Raw genomic sequence first — 24,351 nt, 5'->3', positions numbered from 1 at the left:
ATCGGAGTCATGGCACACGACGAAATAATAATTATGTACACAGCAAAAAAAAAACTGGCATCATTATTTCCATTTTATATTATACCATCGATCGGGACATCAATCTATTCTCTATGAACAGTCTCTGAAGCGAACATGCATAAAGGCTGACTTAATGAATGGACGTCCGTCGTCTCACTTGTAAGGGATTAAGCAGATATAGCGCTTCATTTAAATTAGAGAGTTTCAGATGTCGGAGGAGGCTTATTGGAGGGCACATTGAGAGATTGAGGAAAGGGCCGAGCTGGAGGGACACGAGGATGTATGGGAAGGTTCCGTAATTACCTCATCTCGCTGTAGGACAGTGAAACATTAGGCAATCCCGAACGAGGGACGACTAAACTCGCTCCTAAAGCTTTCGCCCTTTTCTGCGCACATCCGGACAAGTGATGCTCTATATATCCTTATCCCTTCGCTGTCTCGTAGAACCTTCCTTTCCTAAGTCAATTGCTTGGACAACAGTTTGCTCGGTGGCCGGAAACCAGTTGAACGCGATGCTTGATGATTTAGTTCGTCGACGCAAGGGGATAGCCCAGTGGTAAAGCTAGGGCTAGCTCTTCAATGACGGTACTGTAGAGACTGAGAGAATCAACCTACTCCTATCACACTCTCTCTCTCTCTCTCTCTCTCTCTCTCTCTCTCTCTCTCTCTCTCCCAGAGCAGCGTCGAAACGCGTCGAGCAAGCAATGCACGCGTTGAATTCACTGCAAACTGATAGATTGACTGTCCCGGGTAATCAGATCACAAGCAGCAAATGCTATTCCGAGCTCTCGCTTGAAAGACGCGGAGCCCATTGCGAAGAGAAGGTTTGGGTTACGGTCAGTAATGAAGCTCTTCTCTGTCCACTGACCCTCTCTCATTTCCCATCGTCTTCGGAGTAGTCTCTAAATCTCTTATAGAAGGATAGTTGAAACTGGCCCCAGTAGAGATCGTTATGTTATAAACCTTCAGCCTTTACATCTATAGATTATGCTTTAGTGTCGGTCGGTCTCCACCGTATCAAAGATATCTGAAAGAGAACGAATCCTTATACACACACAAGCGCGCTTGGATATAATGATTCACTGGAGCGTGTGGGAGGCGGAACCCTTTCCAATTTAATTGACTTCGTCCTTACTCTCGGACTCCATGGATCGCGTTTCGTTGCGTTGTATTTCAAAGACGGTAGATACGTAGAAGCAAATGAAGTGAGCATGATCTATATTCGGATCAACTCGAGCTTGAACTAATGATTCGTTCGCTGTCTAAATGCGCACATGCCTATGAAAGTGAAACGATCCGAGGATTCTTTAATGAAATAAATTAACGGAGATTCTAACGATGATTCCTCTACCGAAGTCGTTATTTTGAATATATTTGAGATATTTCAACCACGCAGAAAACTGCGATTGTTTTCTCTTTAGGCTGTTCCTACTTTCGCGGATAAGTAGAACAAATTGAAATTATTTTATGACTTCCAGTGATAATGTAAGAATCACAAGGCCGGTATATATCTAACATAATTTCTGACTTATCTCTGAAATCGTGCTCGAGAACCGAGTTCGGTTGTTTTCAATAGATGTCTAATATATCGGTAACACCAAATGAAATTCATAATTTTGCTCAAATTTCAGCTTACAAATTGTACTGCACGTCTAAATATCGTTGACTTGGGATACATGGTTATCACTCCAAAAAATTATGGTGAAATATTGTCTTGAAAACAGGTCTTCACTTGGGATTAGTACAATATGAGTTACTTACCCCGACCCGGCGAATGTGATTCACCATACGGGGGGGTTCCCCGGAAGGATAATTTATTTTCTCAATTTAAAAAAAAATTACATATGTTAAAATATATATAGTGTACATTCTATCCAATGGAGCACCATTGGCCCCTGAGGTTAACAATTCCCCTTACAAAACAATTTACATTGTATTACAATTAAAATAACAGAACAAAGGATTACTACTACTATTACAGCTTACATTATACCTTGATAAGCACTATTAACATCAGCAAGAATTTGATGTCAAGCTCTGCCGCTTATGCAATTTAAGCAAATTGCCCTGGAGGGCACATGGCCGTGTCTGACAAATTGTATTCCTTTTCTCAATTTACAAATAGCATAAATATACATAGATAAGATACATAAAATCAGGAACCTTTGTAAAATGATACGAATCATCGTCACGTGTGCAGCCGAACCTACGTATAAAAATACATAAAAATATTATGTATAAAATATTTGGGGAGGGTTGAGAGGAGGGGTACTATCAAGGAACCCTCTAACACTAATCAATGCGCAATTCCTAGTCAGAATCGGAGTCAAGAAGGAGCTGTCGTTTTCCCCCTCAGCCTGGCCGATCGTCTAGGGTCTCTACTGAAATTCTGCTGGGCCAGCACATCCTAGAGATAGAAGACCTCCGCAGTATGATTGTGACGTCAGTAAGTAGTCCGTTTTCCCCCAGAATATTCAGGGAAAAACATTCCCTACTCGGGCCAGTATTATCGTTGTGAGAACAAGAAATTATAGGGATCAGAATTGGTGATTTACATGCTTCTATGCCCCACATCCAATCACTATGCGGTATTTGTGAGTCGATCAGGAAGATTCTACTCCAAAATAAGAAGAAACGAAATAGGATGCAGTGTTTCAAAATGCGGCAAACTTGCTAGGTAGTCTGAATGACGTTTATGTGCAAACAGTGCAGAGGCCTTCTATCTCTAGGAGGTGCTTACTGGACCCCTCCCCCTTTTCGTCTATTGAAAAATCATCTTTGCTTACTCCGGTTCATTTTACCGACTGCTCATTGACGTTAAAGCTCATGCTGTTGTATCTGAGTTTGGCTGCATATCACATTTCGAAATACAGCCTTTCTCTGACTCACGAATAGGATAAGCTACGAGCACCGTCCAAAAATCGAAATAACGTCAAATCTTTAATTTGGTTTCAGAAAATTGTTGTGCTGTTTAAATAAAAGCAGACCTGAAGATGTTCCAAATGTAACGCGCTTTCAAATTCGTAAAATAAACGTACATGACTTGATTTACACTGCGTACATACACATTTATACGCACAAATAAATTCCATACCTTGAATACTCATAATTCTCTAAAAGAGAACCCCCGTGACACATTTTTTTCATTTATTTTTCTTCTTAATCATTCATTCGCTCTCAAACATTCCTGTAGAGCAGCGGTTCTCAACCGGGGCTCCGTGTGCACTTCCCAGGGGCTCTACCGCGACTGGAGGAAAATAAAATAAATCAGTAACTTTGATAGATAAAAAAAGAAAGGCCTACAGGTTTCCGGAATAAAAATTACATACAAAAAGCGCTCCTCGAGTCAAAAAAAGGTTGAGAACCGCTGCTCTAGAGAATTTCTAACATAATGGTACATGCGGATACGTGTTGTGTGTGTATTTGAGTAACCCTAGAACCTATTCACTCAAAACTGTCCGATACAATAGCCTTATTTTACGTAAGTTTTGAAAATTTCTGCGGATATCTTTCTATAGATGACCTTTTGACATATAGGTAGTGGTAGTATTTCTCGCCAAGGGACCAATGTTTGGCGATTTCTTCCACGATCTACATACATAAAACTGATTTCTTTGTGTGTGTGTGTTCTGTCTACACAAATCTAAAATTTTATACCGGTCACCGCCAAATTTCGCATATAATTACATGCGAAATTAATTATACAGATTATCTGTATACCAAACAGAACCCGACTCAAACAACAAGCTACGTTAGAAGTTCGTCAAATTCGTCGTGAGGCAAATGCCCGAAATGAGCAAAAAAACCATCAAGCAACAACGGCTCGTAGACCTCAACAATGACTTTTGGAATATTCACTTTGGTTACCGTGGTTCCTTAACAATGCGTTTTAGACATGTTCATCCCTTTGCAATAGTTTGTCACTTCTTCAACTCCTTCAGTATGAAAGCTCACAGAGCGCCGGGAATTCTCCCTATTTGGCAATATTTTTGGGAACAATTAACACCACCTCGATCAAACATGCTTCAAACACCAACGCGCACAGTACCTGATTACAACCGGTAACATGTCGAATAAAAAAAGGGTCTCGGAAACGTCAACCTTGATTATAACGACAGAAATTCGCTGAATCTCCCACGTCGTTATAACCAAGTTCGATTGTATTCCAATAATTTGTAACTCGAAACAAAATGTAGGAAAAAAAAAAAAAGATTAGAGACTCTCTCCAATATTTACTGACATTCGCTACAGAATAAAGATATACAACACACACGTCACGAGGTATTTTTTTTTTTTTTTTAACAGCCTAAGAGAATAACACAGATATCGCGATATAACAAAAGATAAAAACAGTCGTGAAAAATATATATCAAGGAGAAGGAAAAATATATATTTCTTCTAAGAAATAGACAACGACGTGCACCGAGTAAAACAGACACAAAATCCCTTGTAGAAAGAGATTTGTATTGGCCAAAACAAAGCAAAAATAATAAAAAAAAATAAATCATCAACATTGGTTGATTCAACCGAATCGAAACAAATTGACAGAGAACCAGTTCCTGTCATAGATATATATTTTTTCCCATGTATTTTTTTTTCCTTTTATATAACTTACAATATATATATTTATTTTATTTTATCCTGATTCTATATTGGAAAATGGTGGTGGACGAGGTAAGGGAAGAGAAAGAAAACAATTGACCACGAGCTCAATCCTGGACGTCATACAGAGTGGAAGTCTTCCTATGTGTGTTAGTGTCTGTATCTCTCTCCGCACCGCCAAACCTCCCGCTATAGCCAATGGTCAAGTTGTATGCAATGTCACGTTCAACAAATATCTTTTCGCGAGAAACCCACCTCCCTAAAGAACCGTGATCCGAATGAGACTATAATCCGAGGGAAGTTTGGCCTCTCCGGTGATATTTTTTTTATATATATATTATTATATGTATCGTGGGGGGGGGGGGGGGGGAGGAAAAACAGTGGCGTAAGTAAAAAATAAATAAATATTAAAAAAAAAAAATCTATCGAACAGGGAGAAAAATAATCTGAAGTAGGTAAAAGTAAGTTTTTTTTTTTATAATAAATAATGGTTTTTTTTTTGGTCTTGTTTAGTTTCGTGGTTTTCTGATCTTGCGATATGTTACGAGTGGAGCCCCTTACGCACGTAGAAAGTGTATATCGAGCGGAGAATTGTCTTCCGTACATACCAATAAGATTGGACAACATATATATAACTCTGACTCTTTGAAATGTGTCCTAATAATAGTTAAAAATTTGGGGTTTTTTTTTTCTAAATCTTGTGAAAAATATATTTTTTTGTTTTGTTTTTTGAATGTTAAACCTTTAGATGAAAGCGTGTTTTAATATCAGGTGTAGTTAAGTTATCCGTCTGCCTTTCTTGTCAATTTTTGCTATAAAATGGTACTGGACAGAACTTTAATAACATTTTTTAATAGAAAATGTCCCGAAATGGTTTAAACAATAATAAGGCTTAAACAAAATTAATTAGGGATTAGCTCACTAAACTCTCGGTGAATAAGAAAAAAAGCCCTCGTATGCAGAAAATTACCATGGTGCGACATTGAACATTGAAGGACCGGACACACCCCGCTTCCCATCTCAGAAATATATCGAAGCTTTCCCGGGGGATGGGTGTATCCGGAAATTTATTAATTTATGTGAAAATAACAATGATATACATATATACAATAAATAATCTGGAATAAACCATGGTGCGACAAAAATGATCAAATGATCCAACCTCATTGCGTAGGTGCTTCCACGATAAGATCTGGTACAATCATTTATGACAATACGAACCGCGAAATAGCTTTATTTTCTATCAAGGGTTCCGCGAGAAACTTTACGTTGGAAACCCCAGCACCAGACATTTCGACGCACAGACTACACGTTGAATAAACATTAGAAATATCCAGTGTGGATATCATGTTTTACACAATGATGCAATACCCTTTCAATTGTCTCAGCAACGCACATCCTTTGAAATTACACTGGGATTGAAAAATCAAATGGGACAACTAGCGTATAGTGTGTGACTATGCGCTTGTTTTCTTTTGCCTCACATTGTCAAAAAATAATTTGAAATTACGGATATTAACCTCAAACGCTGAGGTAAAGGGCATTGTGAAAGATTCATTTTCTCACGGCCCACTGTCTTTTGTGATAATAACAAACACATATCAACTTGCACACAAGATAATAAGATCCCTGCCTTCAGGCTCACTGGTGAGTACGAGTGGAAATAGTACCTCCATATGAAGAAAACGTTTTCACTGAATGGTTTTTTAATGCCTCGTGACTGTATCTGGTTCAGTATCTGGATATCCGTCCAATCAAGAATTCAAGTTAATTATAGGAGACAAATTATCGATATTTTTGAGGGGATTTTGGACTGATACAAAGTCTGCTTTTATTCTTTCTTTGTTGATGTTTAAATTTTTACTATCCGTGTTAAAAATTTAGAATTCAAGTATTTTGTTATTCCCGTCTTATTACGTAGGAGTGTTATTTATGCGGTTAATTGAATTTGGTAGGAGATCGAAGAGATAATCTAGAAAGTTGTCCTCTAAGGATTGGGACATTATAGCTCATTGAGCTATACTTCAGTAATAGTATATCAGATAGTGTATGTATGCGTACCAGATATTGATGGTCTGAAAGACAAGTGCATGACTCAATAACGATTCAAGTGCAGTCAAAATTCTCCAATATAACCCAGATAGCGTAGAAATGATCGCGAGTGTAAGATAACCATTCGACATTTTCTTACATGTCGCAGTGTTGTTTATGGTGACAATATTCTCCTGTCTTTTTCCATCTTGCGCGAATGTTATGGAAGGCAAACCGTTGAGCGACGAAGAAGCCAATGAGAGGATCCAGAAAATGATTTCGTTCATTGAGGAATTCAAAGAAGAACAGTATCGACAGATTGACAGTAGTGCAGATGAGGAATATAAAGACGAAGTACTGAAGCTTGTTGAAGAACAAAGACCCAAGATAGAGAAAAAATACCAGTTCAAAGAGCAATTAATGCTGACAAGGATGCCGATGAATGTCTACTGGATGAAAATGAGATGCCGAATGAAAATTTTGGAAACTCGAAATGAAAATTTTGAGTTTATCATCAGTGAAACTCTGAAACAGTTGCAAAATAGTTCCAACGATCAGGAAACATACAAGTCGTTTCTTACAGGCGTTATCCTCGAGAGTCTTTGCAAGTTGGCAGAAAAAAATACCACCATGCGCTGTCGGAAATCGGACTATGAGTTGGTTCAGAAGCTTATTCCTGAGATCGTGGAGAAATTCGGTGAAATAATGAAGATACCCGTCAAAGTCACCATTGACGATTCCAACTATCTCGCAGAAGATTGTGCCGGCGGCGTCGTACTGTTCGCCAAATGTGACAAATTCACTGTCGACAACACCTCAAAGACCCGTCTTCAGGTGATGGGTTGGCAGCTCATGCCTGTGATTCGTAAAAAGATGTTCGAGGTTGACAGTTCAACTGGTTCAACTTAACTGAAGGTGATAAAGTTCACCATGTAGTGAGTTTCGTTCTTCCACGTGCATTGGCCTGAGTGGAACTGAAAATCTACACCTACCTTCTAAAATCTCCATGGGTATCCATCTTGATTCGTCCATTTTTTATTTCCAAAAAATCAATATTTGTAGAATAAGAACAAAAATTAATCACGTAGGAAAGCAAGAATACATGGCATAAAGGTACTAATCCTATGAGGCAAGCAAATCCCGATGTAGCACTTTGTAGATAAAATTCACGAACTGTCTCTTAGCTGAATTACGCCCTCTAGAGCAAGAGTACACAAACTTTTCAGTCCGGGGACCACATATGCACTAGTTCTGCTAAGTATGCGGACTGACCATATGACCTATATTTTATGGGACATTGCCTTACTTTTGGCCAACTGTTTAAAAACCTGTTCTGCCGTCGCCCCCCCCCCCATTTGCAACTGGGCCAAGTTGAATTTTGAAATCAAGAAATTAAGTTTAACTTCATGACTTATATCATATTAGGTTATCATAATTATGGTTACAATTGATAATAAACATATAAATATATTAATTTCACATATATGTCAAACACACTTCTTTTTGTTGAATTAGTCGTCTTTGACAATTTTTTGGCTATAACTGAGAATTTTACTTGAATTTGACAATTTTTTGGCTATAACTGGGAACTTGAATTTGACAATTTTTTGCTATGATCGACAACTTTTCCAGCCTCTGATAACTTTATGGCTGCAATTGGCAACTTAACTTGCCTCTCACATTCCTTTGCCATTTTTTTGGCTATGATTGGAGATATCCAGTATGGATTCCTGATTTTTTATGAACTAAACACAGGGCCGTCATTTCAACTTTTTCCGGGGGGGGGGGCAAAGCACATGTACGAATGTATGTATATATATATATATATATATATATATATATATATATACAATTTTTAGTGCATTTTTAAAAGCCGGGGGGGGGCAACGGCCCCCCCCCCTGCCCCAGCTAAATGACGGGCCTGGAACTAAATATGGTCAGCTCATGTATTAACCATGTAGTATGCATTGCATTGATATTTCTCTATCAGAAGAAATTCCACGGGCCGGAGGTTGTGCACCCCCTCCTGCTCTAAAGCGTAAGATGGTGTTAACAACTATGTGTTGTTGAAAGGTTCTTATCTGTCTTTTTTCAATCCACCTCTCTTGAAAACGTGTACATTCGTTTTTAAAATACCCTGTGCATTAAATGATATTACTTGTACTGATATAGTACTCTATTCCACTCACGTCCAATTGAATAAACTGTTACAAACCTTCAGTATCCTTGCTCAAAAGCTTTTTCCCCATCTTATTATTAGTTTTTGGCGATATGACATGTCCAGCAGGCTTATCACTTTCATCGATCGGGGGTTCCCGAAAAATAACCAGCAAAGGGGCGAAAAAGCATGAGTAAAGCGATAATAAAGAAGTCCAAAATTGGCTATGACAAAATGAGGGTACGCAAGTCTCAAATATTTCTGGGAACACCCCAAGATGCACATCAGGGTAGTCCGCAAATTTCCGGGGAGGTGTTGGCTACCTACGCCTTTCAAGGGATGTTTTACGAAGGTTTTTAACAGCCGGCTGAAGCGAAGATGAATTTAGGAATGAAAGATAATGCAACTGCCTTTGCGGAGAATTGAACTCACGTCCTCTCACTATCCGTGTGAGCGCTCTAGACCACTAGACTGCAGAGGAAACGAACATCTCAATCGTTTCTTAGAGCTCGTGTGGTCAGTTGAATTTTCTCTCTTTCCTAAGTACATTTTCGCATCAGCCAGCTGTTAAAAACCTTCGTATGGATAGCGAAGAGTGACATCATCCTCGGAAAAGGGGATGATTTTACTTCTAAACATAACACATTCCCCATCCTTCGTCATTATGGGGTATAGGTGATCGTATGTGTAAGTACCACAATTACATTTTATGTATCCTCTGAATAAAATAAATGTTCTCACCAAGGAACCCCCGTATGGAGAATCACACGAGGGGGGCCCGGGCTAAGTTACTCATATTCTCTAAGGTAAACATGCCTTTCCACCTGTTCCCAAATATCCTAAGCATCTGTAAGAATACGAAATCCTGCTGCATGTTCAGAAGGGTTACGCACGCTTCTTCCGCATGTCAAATGTTATGTATGCTATGTACGATTGTTTAAGGTGGGGTGCGCAATCTTCCTATGCATTTCCAGACACAAGCAAGACTCCTACACGCTTGTTGAAGTGTGTAAGCTTCTCGCACATTTCAATCAAAACGAAAATTTACGCGTTTCCAAGAATTAGCGAGTCTCCTACGTGTATCAAGGGAGGAACGAGGGAAAGAAATTTGCAGGGTACGCAATGCATACCTCATATACATGTATAGGTGTACGCAAGCGTCCTAATAATTTCAAAGGACTATTTGAAGAGTCTGTGAATTGCCTTACGAGGAACCACACAACACTGTCATGCTGTCTAACCTGAATTGTTACCATCTCTTCAGACCCTGCTTCGAAAATACTATACTAATTATAAAACTATACAACATTAAATGGCAAAACTCTCTGTTCTTATAATTATTTCGCATATGTAAGGAATGACAAAGAAAATTTCATTTTTTTTTCTGATTCTGGCTAGATATGCAACTACGCTGTGATGCAATACAAATACAAATAAATATAAAATCACATACCCCAACAGACAAATTGCCCAATGACCACATGACAAATTAATTAAATTTCCCAATTGCCATTCCCATGGCTCTACAGCAACGTTGCCGCTGTTGAAAAGTCCTTATACAGTTACCAGTCCTTAGAGAGTCAACGTTCGTCATAACGACCCCCTTCGGTCTGTGGAAAACGGACGTTGTATTGGGAGGTCATAATATCAAATGTTTGAAGAAGAAAAATGTAGAAGGCAATTTCATGCTGCATTTCATATTATTTCATGGAATAAAAATGAAATTATTAATGCAGTGATAATGTAGGTAGTTGCAGTGAAAATACATTAGATCAGAAAATAATAAAATTGCAATAATTAGTTACATGGACGATCCTACGTACCGCATTCTCAAATGCCAATGCCAACAATTTTGAAGAATAGAGGAGGGACAGACCTGGGTCAGGGCGTTGTATTGGATCGACTGGTCTTTATAGGCCGTTATATTGAATGAAAAAATAATATGGGATGGATATGAAATATTTGAGACTTATATCATTCCGGTAGTTACAGTGGAACAGTCGCAATCACGCATGGTCGTTATAACGAGCGCCGACTGTATTTTCACGGTTTAATTTTCACAGCGGTTCAGTAAAAAATGTCAAACAACAGAGTTATTAGCTCTTCAAAAGGCTGTGGGTTACATTAGAGCTCATAAAGAGCGCTTTATTCTCCACAATATGCCACGCGAGAGTCGAATCTCGCTGAATGTATACTACTTCCGTCCGAAACACAGCATTCTCCTGAGAGAATCCTAATATCAATGCGAATTTAAGATAAGAAAAGACTCGAAATTCCCAACAAAAATCGTCCATTAATGTAACGTTAATTTATATAATATTATAACTTTACACTCGATCAAGATGAAAGAAGGGACATGGAAGGATATAAGGTGAGCGGCTATTGTGAATTATAATGCATGAAATACAGCATTCGTTGCCGCATCAACGGATTTGCATAACAAATATCGTTAGCGGAAGAGTACCACCATCCAGTGTGGATGAGACAGGAGAAGAATGGAAAAAAAAAAAAAAAGCACGCGTTCACTCTTATCCAGTATTCTCTAGTTCTCTGAGTTATTCATGCTCTGGTGAACCATCGTTTCGCTCAAGTCCGGAAATTTGCGTTCCCGATTATAACGACCATAAAAATCGGGAAAAGCAGGGAAAAGTGGGAAAAGGAGGAGTCATTCATCCCTGATATACACGTTGCGAAGGAAACTTCTTATCAGTTTTGTACAGAGTGGCGGTGGCAAAGCTAAAGTCGTAGGAGAAAAGAGAGCCTGAGAAGAGATGGGATGCGTTGGAGGAGCTGTGAGAGAGCACGGCAGTGTTAAGAGAGAAAGAATTTTTGACAAGTCATACGACAAAGTGAATTTTCCACGCGAGAATTTACGATAAAGCACTAGTCGAGCGCAAGTTTATAAGTTTTCCGCACTGGAAAATAATTATTAAAATAATAATGTAAAAATATATTCGCTGTTGTATTTTGAATGGCGTATACGTGACGTGAAAGCCGTCGATAAATAATATACTGCATTTTTGTGTTGTTGTTTTTGTTTTGGTATGATTCAATCGTGTATTTGATCTACGAGATAACATTTTTACAGGAAGTGTTATCTTCCTCCCAATGATATTTTTTTTGCATAACTGACTTATAGATATGAAAGTTTTTAAGCATGTATTTACTGCCAACCGCGCGATCATAATTTTTCATTATTAATGTTGCGTTACGTTAGTTGTACGCAGGACATATTTTTAGGGGTTGGGCAAACTTTCATACTGGAGGTTCGAGTAGTATTTTCTAGAGAAACTTCGTAAAAATAATGAATTTAATTAATTAATTTAATTTGACTATCAAATAAATGAAGATATGGCTATAATATACGGCCCAGGGAACGTAAGGAGAATGAATTTCGTAAAACTCACAAAAGAATAGGTTTTCCTATCTGTAATCACAAAAGCGTTTGAAATGATTTTTTTTTGCAATTACAAGTTATTTTCAAAATACTGACCTATTTATTCAGAAACCAACTACGTATTAGAATTCTGCAATTGGATATACAAACTGATAACCCGAATTTTTTCCAAGTTTCTTTGGTTTTCGAAATAATGTTGATTTGACTATAGACATTGACGTAACTATTAGGATGTGATCGATGAATATATTATGGGGACATTCAAGTATTACGTCAGCATCGATGGGGTGGGGAGGGGTTCTCCCGATTTGCTGACTTTTGCTGATAAGGGGGGGAGGATGGGTTTGGGTGATGCTTACGTCATTAGCCACACTTTATGAAGATATGAAATATTCTTAATGGCATCTTACCCGGTGCGCCAAAAACGAGTAAAATCTTTCGCTAGTTTGTCGGCACCTGAACTAACATTCTCGCTAATGATAAATATCTTACAGGGCCACTTCAGCGATCTCTAAATGTTTCTCTTGATGTAAAAAAGTGCTCTGGGAATGTGTCCGGGCCGCTAAAGTGCTCTGGAACTGTGCAACGCATTACTCAAGTGATCCGTAATTATGCCACGGTCCACTTAAGAAATTTGGGAATGTTCCGCGGGTAACTTGAGTGATGTAGAAGCGCACTGGGGGGCTGCTCAAATGCTCTAAAAGTGTGCCACATGTCACTCAAGGGCTCTCTAAATATGCCACGGATCGTTCAAGTGTTCTGGAACTGCGTCGCGGGTTACTTAAGTGATCTTTGACTGCGCCACGGCCCTACTTCAGTGATCTGAAAATGTGCCACGGGCCCCATAAATGCTCTGGAATTGTGCCACGGGTGATTTAAGCGATCTGTAAATGTGCCACTTAGTTCATTTTTAAAAAATTGGGTTTTGGGGGGGGGGGGACAAGCCACATCAGATAACCTCCAGGGTCACATTTGAACCGCGGGACAAGGGTTCATCATATGTGGCTTAAATGTTATATGGGTTGCAATGAATTTCTTGAATAGAAATTTTGAGTTATTACCGTTCAAATAGCATTGAAATTAACAGAAATATATAATAATATATATATATTATATAATTATATATTATTATATATATTATATAATAATATATATAAAGATATTTTGTTTCGAAATTTTAATTTTTTTTAAATGCCTTTGACATTTAAAAAAAATTCGTCTGGGGGAGAGGGGGTCAAAAAATGGCTAAATATTTGCTGACGTAATACTTGGTAAATGTAATATTCTATGGAATTGATACAGGATAGCACATTTCATGCGAATCTCGCTTCTCTGTAATATTTCCGTGGTGGTGGCACGCCGCTAGAACCACTTGCCTCAGAAACGATTTGCTGATTTTTTTATTAGATCGTTGACAACACAATTCACTTTATGGTCATCCCCGCCAACAATAGAGCCTTCTTCCTGGCACGTGTTTGCAGCAAAATACCTGTATGTTGGTCATGACTAGGGCTAGGACTTTTACGACTTAAAAACTGTCAGAATATTCTCCCTAAAAATGCATTGAAGTCCTAAAAATATGCTGTAAAAACCAAAAAAAAATGTGTTTTATAAGTAGGCTGACCATATTTCCTCGAGGAAAAATATGGGAAAATAAAAGATATCGACAATCACATTAATTGCCAAAAATGATGCGAAGGGTACACAAATCAAATTGTCATTGGTAGTAAAATAAATTGTTATAAAATCCCCGATAAAATTGCTATAAAAATTGCTTAGATGCAAATGCAGTTGAATCCCGTTTTAACGAATACCGATATAGCGAAAATCTCGTTTTAACGAACACTTCCTAATCCCTTAGATAAGCTTACATAGCAACGATGCATAAACCTGGAATTCCTTTATAACGAAATTTTGTTATAGCGAAGTGATTTCACCGGTCTCTTGAAGTTCGTTATAACGGGATTCGATTGTATCACTAAAAAATTGTAAATCATTGCCGAAAACGATGCCAAAGGTAAGTAAAATTATTGCTAAAATGCGCCAGTTGCGGGAAATGGAGCTAGGGATGAAAGATCTTGGGGGGGGGGGGGGAGGAAATCCCTCTTCAGAATATTGGTATACTGAAACATGCAAAATGATGTTCCAAAATATGAAAATATGTCATGAAGGGCATGAAAAATACCCCAAAATTGCAGATTTCAAATCGTGAAAAAAATGCTCTATCGCGTAAAAAATAGAGAAATATGGAAGAAGCATATGAAATATGCAAAGTCATAGAAATCCATCCCTAGTTATGACTGACTGATGATCTCTCTACCCCCTTCCCCCATCTTCTATTTTGTCATAAGACACTTAGAACGTCCGAATTGAAGTTTACCTTCTACTACAAATCCAGAAGCAACTGCAAGTACAAAATAACGTAAAAATAAAATAACAGGGGAAAAGTAGAGCGGATTTCAACATAACCTATACGGCATGCTGTTCGGGACTTCAGAACAGTTCATAAAAATAGAGTGTTCGTAAATTGGAGATTTTCGTAAAATCGAACGTAGACATTTTAATACAGCAGAACCTCTTATTTTTACTGAATACGGACGGAACAAAAAAAAACTCGTTCGTAAAAGAAAGGTGGCCGTTAATCACGGGTTCGGAATGCATGATTTTATTATACAAGACGAAAATGTGATTTGGCCGTAAAAGAGAGGTGACCGCACCTGAGGGGATGTCCGTTAAGAGGCGTTTTTACTGTAATTCATTTTGCGAAAACATTAAAAAAAACTGACAAAAGAAAAATAATAACAAAAATGATCATTTTTCACACAGTTCCATCGGAATCATCTTCCCACCATCAATCAAAGTCAAAGACGTCACCCGAAATATATACACTCTATAATAAATGCCGTACTTTCTTATATATCTTCAATTCCCTTGACTGTTTTCTCACGAAAATTCCTATACATTGTATCAAAGATATATTTAATTCTGATACAAGGAAAAAATAAGAATAAGAAGCAAACATCGAGAGACACCGAACTCGAATAGTCAAATACTTATAAGGGAGGTTCTTAAAAATGATTCGAAAGAAAAATCCCTTTTTATCCGAATGAGAAACTATCACCATAATCCTTACTTTGCGAAATAACGAAGGAGATGGTCGCGGCTTAACCTTAAGGAAGACACGAACGACGTCAAAGGGATAAATAAAACAGCCCGATGCCAAAATTAATATTTCTGGACGTTTCCATTTACACAGCAAATTGGTTTGTCCCACATTGGCATAATTCATTGTGATGCTAATGTCTGCATCTCGGAGGGAAAACTTGAATTTCTTTCTGATGGACATTATAAATATAATACACATATGCATGATCAAAACAACGAATCTTCAACAAAAAATAAGAAATTACAAGAAAGTGCAATAGACAAAAAGTAAGAAAATATAAGAAAGTACAAGAGAGACGAAGACTCGCATATCGTCTTCGCTGTTGGGAGAAAGGCCTAAGAAAATTATTTTCCTGTCGCTCTGCAATTTTTTCATGGTTTATTCCTAAATTTCCTAGATGTTATAAATCCTGTTCTCATACATAATAAACCGGCTATTATGCAAAATCGCAGGGCATTTTGGTAAGTTACCCAAAGCTTCGGCGATTACTCATTGTGCCCAAGTGTGGTTGGTAAATTTGATAGATTTTCCCTGAATTAATCAATTTTACTGGTGACTATACATAATACCCACGCGTCGCGTCGTTGGTAAACATGATAAATCGCACTATATGATATACTATGCATAATAATTCATACATGTATTGTATCATTGTATCGGGGTACGATCATAAATTTTTTTTTATCATTTTATCGTAAAATTTATTGTCATCGGAGTGCGCCTATAATCATCACACATACTAGACTCATTTGTAATTATTTTTGTATTTATGAAATCCTTCAATTGGACCAAAGTATTATACATGATCACAGGTAAAGACGATAAATTTCAAGTATTTATCATATTTACCATCGGCACTTACGTATATACATAATCTCTAAAGTGATAATTCTTTTTTAGTATTTATAAAATTTACCAACGACCCTTACATGCGTGCGTGTGTGTGTGTATGGGCATTATGCATATTCACCGGTAAAAGTGATGAATTTTCCAAACTGACCAAAACGATTGGTAATTATGCAGAATAACCAGTTATTATGTGAAATAACTGATTTATCACTTTTACCGTAACACACACATATACACTTTTATAATATATACTCTTTTACACATCTTTAATTCCCTTGACTTCTTTCTCACGAAAGTTCCTACACATTGTATGAAGAGATATTTAATTGCGATACGAGAGGCAAAAAACTTGATTAAAAACATCGAGACGCACCGACTCGCATAACAAAATACACGTGAGGAAGTTTTCCCTTCAAAATGATCCGGAAGAATCTCTCATAATCCGAAAGAGAAACTCTCACCCATGGTCCTTACCGAGAGAAATAAGAAAAGAGATAGGCCGGTATATCCTTAAGGAAGACACGAACGACGTCAAAGTGATAAATAAAACGATCCATTGCCAAAATTAATATTTTCGGACGTTTCCATTTTCACAGCAAATTGGTTTGTCCCACATTGACATAATTCATTGCGATGCTAATGTTTGCTTCTTGGAGGGAAAAAAACTGGAATTTCTAGATAGAAATGAACAAAATAATGTAAATATATATATACATATATATATGCATAATCAAAACAACGAGTCTTCAACAAAAGTAAGAAAGTACAAAAGACAAATGGCATCTCGTATCGTCTTCGCTGTTGGGAGAAAAAAAAAAGGAACAGGAGAAATTTCCCCTCTCTCTCTGCATTTCCCTCATGTGTGATTTATTCCTAAATTTTATTCCTTATATGCATTCTTATTCGCTCGAGTAAATAGGAACAGCTCAAGGAGAAGAGAGTAAAAGATAAAACGGGAGACGACTTTGCCTTTTTCTCATATGCGTATAACGGGAGTAGCGGTTAAAAATAACCCACCCTGGAGAAAAGATCCGAAAAATAAATATGATTTTTCTTTTTTTTTTGTGATATTCATGTTTGGAGATTCCGGAGAAGATCTTTGATCAAGATCTTAACGGAGAATGCGATAGGCTGCATTTGTGGGAGATGAAACTGGGTTTCAAATTAATATTTATCGCTATTGATCAGGTTAGAAAGGTATATTCTGGGGGGTAATATCGTTTGTGGGAGTCTTCTGCCACCGTCCTGTGTATGTGGGATTTGGATTTTTTTTTTTTTTGTATTTTCAGTTGCACGGTGTATTTATTTATTTCGTGGTGTGAGGGTTTTTGTTTGTGTGTGTGTGTGTGTGTGTGTGTGCGTATCATTTTCTATTGCGGGGATTTTGCATGAATTGGATTAACTTGCGCGACATCTTGGCTAGATTTAGACGGCGAATACTATTTTATAGATAGTATGAATTTTTAACTTATTGTCTTGAAACTGAATTTTTTTCGGATCAACCTAAAAAACAAAAGTAAATGTTCCGTCCGTCAAATGTTGTTTATGACAGGGATTACTGTTTTCTCTCCGTGTTATCTTAGGTTTAGTGGCAGATGCGCACAACTTTATCTCAGCATGGATGTCATTTGGGGACATTTACGCACAAGCACAATCCTCTTCTTAAGGGTTTTTCTACCCCTAGTTCTTTTATTCCCTTCCTTGGCATCCGACTACGTTGAAAAAGTGATTTTTGAAGAAAATATCGATTTTTATTTTTTTTAAGAAAGCACTGTTTGTTTGTGATTCGAAAACTGATACAATTTTGTTTATATGACGCTTAGAAATGAAGTTACGTAAACTGTAGTGTAGCGTTTTTACATGCAAGTAATACGTGAATAAAAACGGGTTTTACAAAGAATGTTGTTTTCAACATTTTACTTGAGTTTGAAATATAATTTCGACAAATTTATTGATTGTATCATTACGAAATTTTAATATGATAGTCTTCTCTATATTGTTCAGGTTATGGAACAAAATCTAAGGTCTATAACATATGTTTATTTGATTACAGTGCTTTTTATAGAGGAGGTGTAGATTGAAATTTCAAAAAATTTTCACACCTACATTAACAGATTTGAGCGTAACTTATGAGAATACAATACAATTCTTTAAATTTTAGTTCGTGCCCTGCACGATCCCTATCTGTTATTTTTTTAAGATAACAATACATTCCATTCGTAGAATATTTTTCAACCGTGTTTCGAATGTTACATGAATTTCGCTTAAAATTTGACATAAAAATTATTTTTTTCATAGAAAATGACATAGGTTGTCCAAAATTTATTGTTTTCACCATTTCGAGACACTTTCTATCAAAACATGTCATTAAAGTTCAGTCCAGAACCATTTTATAGAAAAGTGCTTTCGAATGTAGTCGGGTACCTTAAATGGGTAGGAGTTGTATAGGTGCTGTATCCACATCACATTATTAAAGTTCGAAATTTTTTTTATCGCTAGAATTTCGAATATTTTTGGAATATTTCACTCAAAACAATTTTTACCCCGTAAATGTTACGAGAAAAGCAGTAAATCAGTGATTTTGCATAATCACCCATCGCCTCGGTAAATTTGACGAATTTGACCGGTGATTAACCAGAATTCCTAATTGAAGTTCACCAATTTAACAGACATAAAAAATAAATTCATTACATCTGTTCTCGTCATTTTAGTTTGCTTTTTTTCCAATAAAAATTTAAATAAGTGTTAAAAGATTTTCTTCACACACGTAGTTATGTGCAAGTAAAACAAACATTACCAAACGCATGCGTAATGTTTGATAAATGACCGAATTCACCAAGGATGCTGGTGAAAAATATTGCAAACCTGTCTAAAAATAAAGTTGAGATGACATTGTATGTTGAGACAAAAAAACAGAAAAAGAAAAGCAAGAAGGGTCTATGTTTTGCGCAAGTATCACTAAATTCCCCATATGCCGTATGCATCTGTCTATACACCCGTGTGGTCGTACCGTTATGGTTGGATTCAGGGTGATGTTAGCGTGATTGTCGCGTCAAAACTGAGCTCAGTGCATGCTTTCATATCAACAAAAATGTTCGTTAGCTGAATCCATATTCGTTAGCCGAGGCAGAAAAATCACGAAAAAAAGCCTTGTCAGCTGAAAAAAGCGTATGCCGAGGCGTTCATTAACCGTGATATCATTGTATACTGCTTCTCTTTTTTTTATGGTATGCAAATTATAAAAGACCAACACATTTTGGATTTCATTGGGAGATTGACCTTCGCTACAAGGAATTCGTGGTGGTTTGGTCTTTACTAGGGGAGGTCCACTATATCAAAAACATTGGGAAATGCTGCTGTACAGTACAAATGCACACACTTTCAAAATGAACAAAACATAAACGTAGGCTAAGTTCTTGTAGAAATTATTTGAACTTATTTTAATGTTCATTGATAAATGATGTTCACAGGGCCGCAACTAGATGCTTGGTCACCCGGGGCAAGTGAGCATTTTGGTGCCCCTTGTAATGTTGAAGGAGAGGTTTGAGAATAAAATTTGCGCCCCCTTCCTCTGGTCCAGCCCCCGAGGCACGAGATCGCCCCCCCCCCCCAGTTGCGGCTTTGATTACACAAATGTGAAAAAGTAATATTGTAATTCATTAATGTACAGTAATAGTGTTTCTAAACAACTTGGCCGGATAGTACGAAGACTGGACAGTCGCGAGCCAGATAGTCGAGAGGCTACTGTATCCATTCTTGTCAGCCATCACAATTGAAAGACCCGTTGGTCATGCGAAAAATCTCGTCTATTATTATATTCTCTCAGCATTTCTACAATTCTCAATAAGAGAATACAGCATTGTCATCTATTTAAGCATAGGGTATTCTATAAATAAAACAAAGAAAATCTAGCCAAAAACTAGACGTATCGTAAGTAATGTCTCGCAAAAATATTGACACGTGTTGTGTCTCAGGGTATTTATTCCAATTTAATCTTAAAAGCTCCCATCTTCAACATTTAAAAGACCGGTTATCGAATAATTGGATGTAAAACTTAGGCTATCATTTATCGGAACAACCGGAGAATGATTATTCAGAAATTCCACCACATCTTAGCTAATAAATTACTCAAGATATAACATATCGGCTGATCAATTCTTCTCTCAAGACTCGCTGAAAGTTCCACGGATAGGAAACGTACGATAATCGTTCCCATTCCCGCAAAAGTTACAGAGTTCGTAAAACATTTTATTTCGTTAAAAGGAGAAAACGTCCCGGATGTAGGGAAGTGCACTTCATAAAATTCCGAGGTCCCCCCCCCATGACGGATTTTTAGTAAAAGTGCTCTTCAATCCTAGTTTCCGGAATCGAACCGAACATTCGGATCAAATCAAATAAATCAAAAAGTGCATTTTCTCTCTCTCCACTCTGTCTGTCTATATATACCCTTCTGTTGAAAAGTTTCTTAGTGGAAGAACACACGGGAAAGTTTAATTGCCATTTGACTGAGGTTGAAACCAAAAAAAGAGAGAGAGAGATGTGAAAGCTTGGGATGGATTTCCTGCCGCCAACCATCACGAACAGCTCATAAATTAAAACTTGAACTTGTTCAAACACTTTCCTCTTACCAGAGTTCGACATTCCTAAGGGTTTATTGTGCACGTTCAGGAGCAGAAGCTGCTTCTTCGCCGATTCATTCACGGTCGGTAGAATCTTTTGGGAGTAAAAGGGAGGGGGGAAAAACCGGGAAAAGTGGGAGATTTCCCACTCTAACCTATTCATTCTCACGGAATCCCACCTCCCTCCACACTATAACCCCCCCCCCTGCGACGCCCCTTTAACAATGCAGGGAATGGCATTTTAATCGTTAGGAGGATTTTGCACTTCTACGACGAAGACCTTCTATGCAGAGTTAATTTTCTGCCCGGGTGATTTTGTAAATAGAATAATTGGTCGTAATTGGTCAATAAAACTTCCAGGATGCAAGGGATCCAAAAAAAAAATTATATATATATACATAAGAAACGTATAAGAAGCGGGAGAGAAGACGGTGTAAGAAGGGTAGAGATTTTCCTAAGACTTGAAGGATCGGAAAGCCAAAAGCTCTTCTGTTCTCTCCACTCTGCATCTAGCTTATTCTATTTTGCTTCGTTCTTTAGATATATAAGCACTTTTTTTTTTTTTAATTCTTTCCTGCCTTCGCTTTTATACATAGTTGAAAGGCTACCTAGTGATAAAGGTTGGTAATTACTACCTGACACTCACAACAAAAGAAAATGGCGAATAAAAGGAGACGATAGGAGAGAGTATACGTAGGAAGGAAGGTAAGAGAATCTTCGCTGAATAGACTGCGTGGTGCTTCCCTTCCTAGAGGAAAATACAATGGCAAAAGCGCTTTTCTAATTTAATGTGGCAAAAGGGAAGACAATTTTAAGGATATGGAAGCGGGGAAGATTGGAGACAGAGAGAGAGAGAGAGAGAGAAGGCAAAAACGAATTCCCCTTTTTTAACAAATGCTGAAGGAAAATTGTTAAGAAGTTGCTTTCTACCTGACTTGTGTGTGTGTGAGGTCCTCTTTCCCCTCCACCTCCTTGTACCATTCTTGGAGGTGACTATTCTGCGGGAGACTAGACTAATGTCTTGGATCTAAATGGAGCAACGAAAATGGGAATAAATGACGTGGAATAATTAGACTTCATGACAATCTGGTAATTTGATGAGGGGGCGATGGTGTGATGCGTGGAGATTGCGGACGTGGGGTATTTTAATAGCGTGGTATCTGGCTGTTTTGTTCTGAGACAATATGTTATATCTGTCGGATAATTCGTTTAGTAATATACAGGGTGGAGCTAAAATCAAACGGGGGTATGATTTTTTACTGGTAAATCGTTGATCCTAGAGACATACTTCCAGTTAGAAAAAAGTTTTCAAATAAGTTGTAGTACTCAGATATGTCATTCATGTTTCATAGGGTTGTATAGTTATCAAAATTAAAAGAAAGATTTTTATGCAGTTCCCATGCATCCCAATTAGAAAGTTATTACCCTGTCTCTTCTGATGCCAACAAAAATATTCTATGTTTCCAAGTGCAATTATTCACTACACTATTAACAATATATTGCAGTATTCACAATAAATTTGAATTCGAAAAAACGGGAGAAAGTTGAGAAAAAACCGTTTTACCCGCATTTAACGGGTTTTCCCCAAATTTCCTCCGTTTTCGAATTCGAATATTGTGAATATTGCACTTATAAATATGAAATGTTTTTTGTTGGCATCAGGAGCGATAGGGCAACAACATTCTGATTGGATTTTGGGGCACATGGGTACCGTATAAAAAGTTATTTCTATTAGTTTGATAATCATACCACCCCTTGAAACATGAGTGATATATCTGAGTACTGCACGTTATTTGGAAACTGTTCCTAACTGAAAGTATACCTCTAGAATGAACGGTTCGCCAGTAAAATCCCTACCCCCGCTCTTTGCTACGCGTCCAGTATATTATACAGATACGCTTGAAAATATACAATGCAGTAAAAATGACGAACTAATATGAACCATCGCGGTTTAAAAAAAAAAGAGTAAAATATGCCAAAATATCAGACTGTCGAGGAAAATTCAGTGTATTTTCAAATACGTGAACATCTTATATGGCTGTCTTTTGAAGGAAAAAAAAATCTGTGTTTTTATGGTGAATGTATATCCTCCCCATTATACATTGAATCTCGGTTATAAGGAAAACTTGGGTATAACATCATTTAACATCATTACTCCGCAATCCCAGCTGATTTCTATGGAGAATTATGTTTATTTGCCTTGCTCATAACGTTAATAGAACCGCAATAAGCTCAGATATAACGGCAATTTTGCTTCCTTTTTTAACACGTTTTCGCATACAATTTCTATAAATTGAGCTCATCACGTACAAGGATTATTTTTCCGTTGTTCTATCGATGCCTACTGATGAAAAATATATAGTTATTGACCCTTTGAATTACTTATTCGTACCCGTATATTGCACATTCCTGCATTTTCTTGTAATTTTGTTCCATATTTGTATTTATCATAATATATATATAATTGATTTTCTGTGCGTGCGTGCTTGGTGTGTGTGTGTGTATTAAGAAATGTGCAATTTTAGACTGATCGTCGCCAAATTTTGCATATATACCAAACGGGTATGATAGTTTATGCTTTTATAATGGTTTGTCACTTTTTCAATCCTCCAAGAAATTGAAGAAAACCCGGGCAGCGCCGGGTATTAGAGCTAGTTAAAACATAAAATGTAACTTTCATACGGACACCATCTCAAAAAAAAAAAAAAAAAAAAAACAATTAGTAAGTTGTTTTCCTGTCTCTTGTGAGGCCAGCTAAGAAAATTCCACATTTCTAAGTACAGTACCACATTTCTAATATATGCGGAGATATTTTTGAATTGAAAAATCGGAGGAAAGTTGGGGAAAGAAAAGCATAAATTAACAGACAATGTTTCCCCCCCCCCCTCGTTTCTGCTGTTCTTTCCCAATTTTTCTCCAATATTTGAATTCAAATATCTAAGTGAATATTTTAATGTAATATTGATGTAATTTGATATGTAATGACCTATCTGGATTATACATTTAGAAACGTGGGAGTGTTTTTGTTGGCCTCGGGTGAAGAGACAATGCAATAAGTTCCTACAAGACGGTGTCTGTATAAAAAGTTAATTTTTATATTTTAATTACTACACAAGCCATTGCACCACGAATGACCTATCTGGATTATACACGAGAAGCAGATAAATTTTTTTAATTAGAAGCATTCTTCTCTCAGACCAGACAAGGTCCGTCCTCTGTCCCTTCCGGGATATTGGCCTTTCACCCGTGTGGGGTTGAGCCAACACCCCCTCCATTAGGGGGTGTTGGTGGGGCCAAGCTCAGGAAGTATTCCTCTAGGATAAACGGTTCTCCAGTAATATGCGGCAAGTTAAATGAATTATGGAATCACTGTGTATACAAAAAAGTACCGTAAGTATAAAAGATAACTCTTAAAATCACTGATTAAAATATCCGGAATACAATACAGTAAGCCGTTGTGGTGGTCGAGTGGTTATAGTGACGGACTCGCGATGCGAGGATCCGGGTT

General features: G+C 37.4%; 1 protein-coding gene and 1 long non-coding RNA gene across 5 annotated transcripts in view; one reads left to right on the top strand and one right to left on the bottom strand.

Moving 5' to 3' along the window:
• The window catches only part of LOC149088618 (uncharacterized), a 299,264-nt gene that overhangs the window by 235,854 nt on the left and 39,059 nt on the right, over nucleotides 1-24,351 (bottom strand). The window lies entirely within an intron of this gene.
• LOC149088619 (uncharacterized) lies at nucleotides 6,877-7,563 on the top strand. The gene has a single exon (XM_089243647.1). It carries the CDS (start codon nucleotides 6,877-6,879, stop codon nucleotides 7,561-7,563), a length of 687 nt encoding a protein of 228 aa, XP_089099773.1.

The sequence above is a fragment of the Pholcus phalangioides genome, unplaced genomic scaffold (genome assembly GCF_987345545.1).
Source record: "Pholcus phalangioides strain wild (caught in Gottingen) unplaced genomic scaffold, Ppha-v1.0 ptg000003l_1, whole genome shotgun sequence".
NCBI classification, from domain to species: domain Eukaryota; kingdom Metazoa; phylum Arthropoda; class Arachnida; order Araneae; family Pholcidae; genus Pholcus; species Pholcus phalangioides.
Note: the sequence above shows the minus strand (reverse complement) of the source record. Positions and strands in the feature narration are given on the sequence as shown.

Excerpts from the sequence above, each read along its gene's own strand:
- LOC149088619 (XM_089243647.1), top strand. The coding sequence starts at position 6,877 with ATGGAAGGCAAACCGTTGAGCGACGAAGAAGCCAATGAGAGGATCCAG.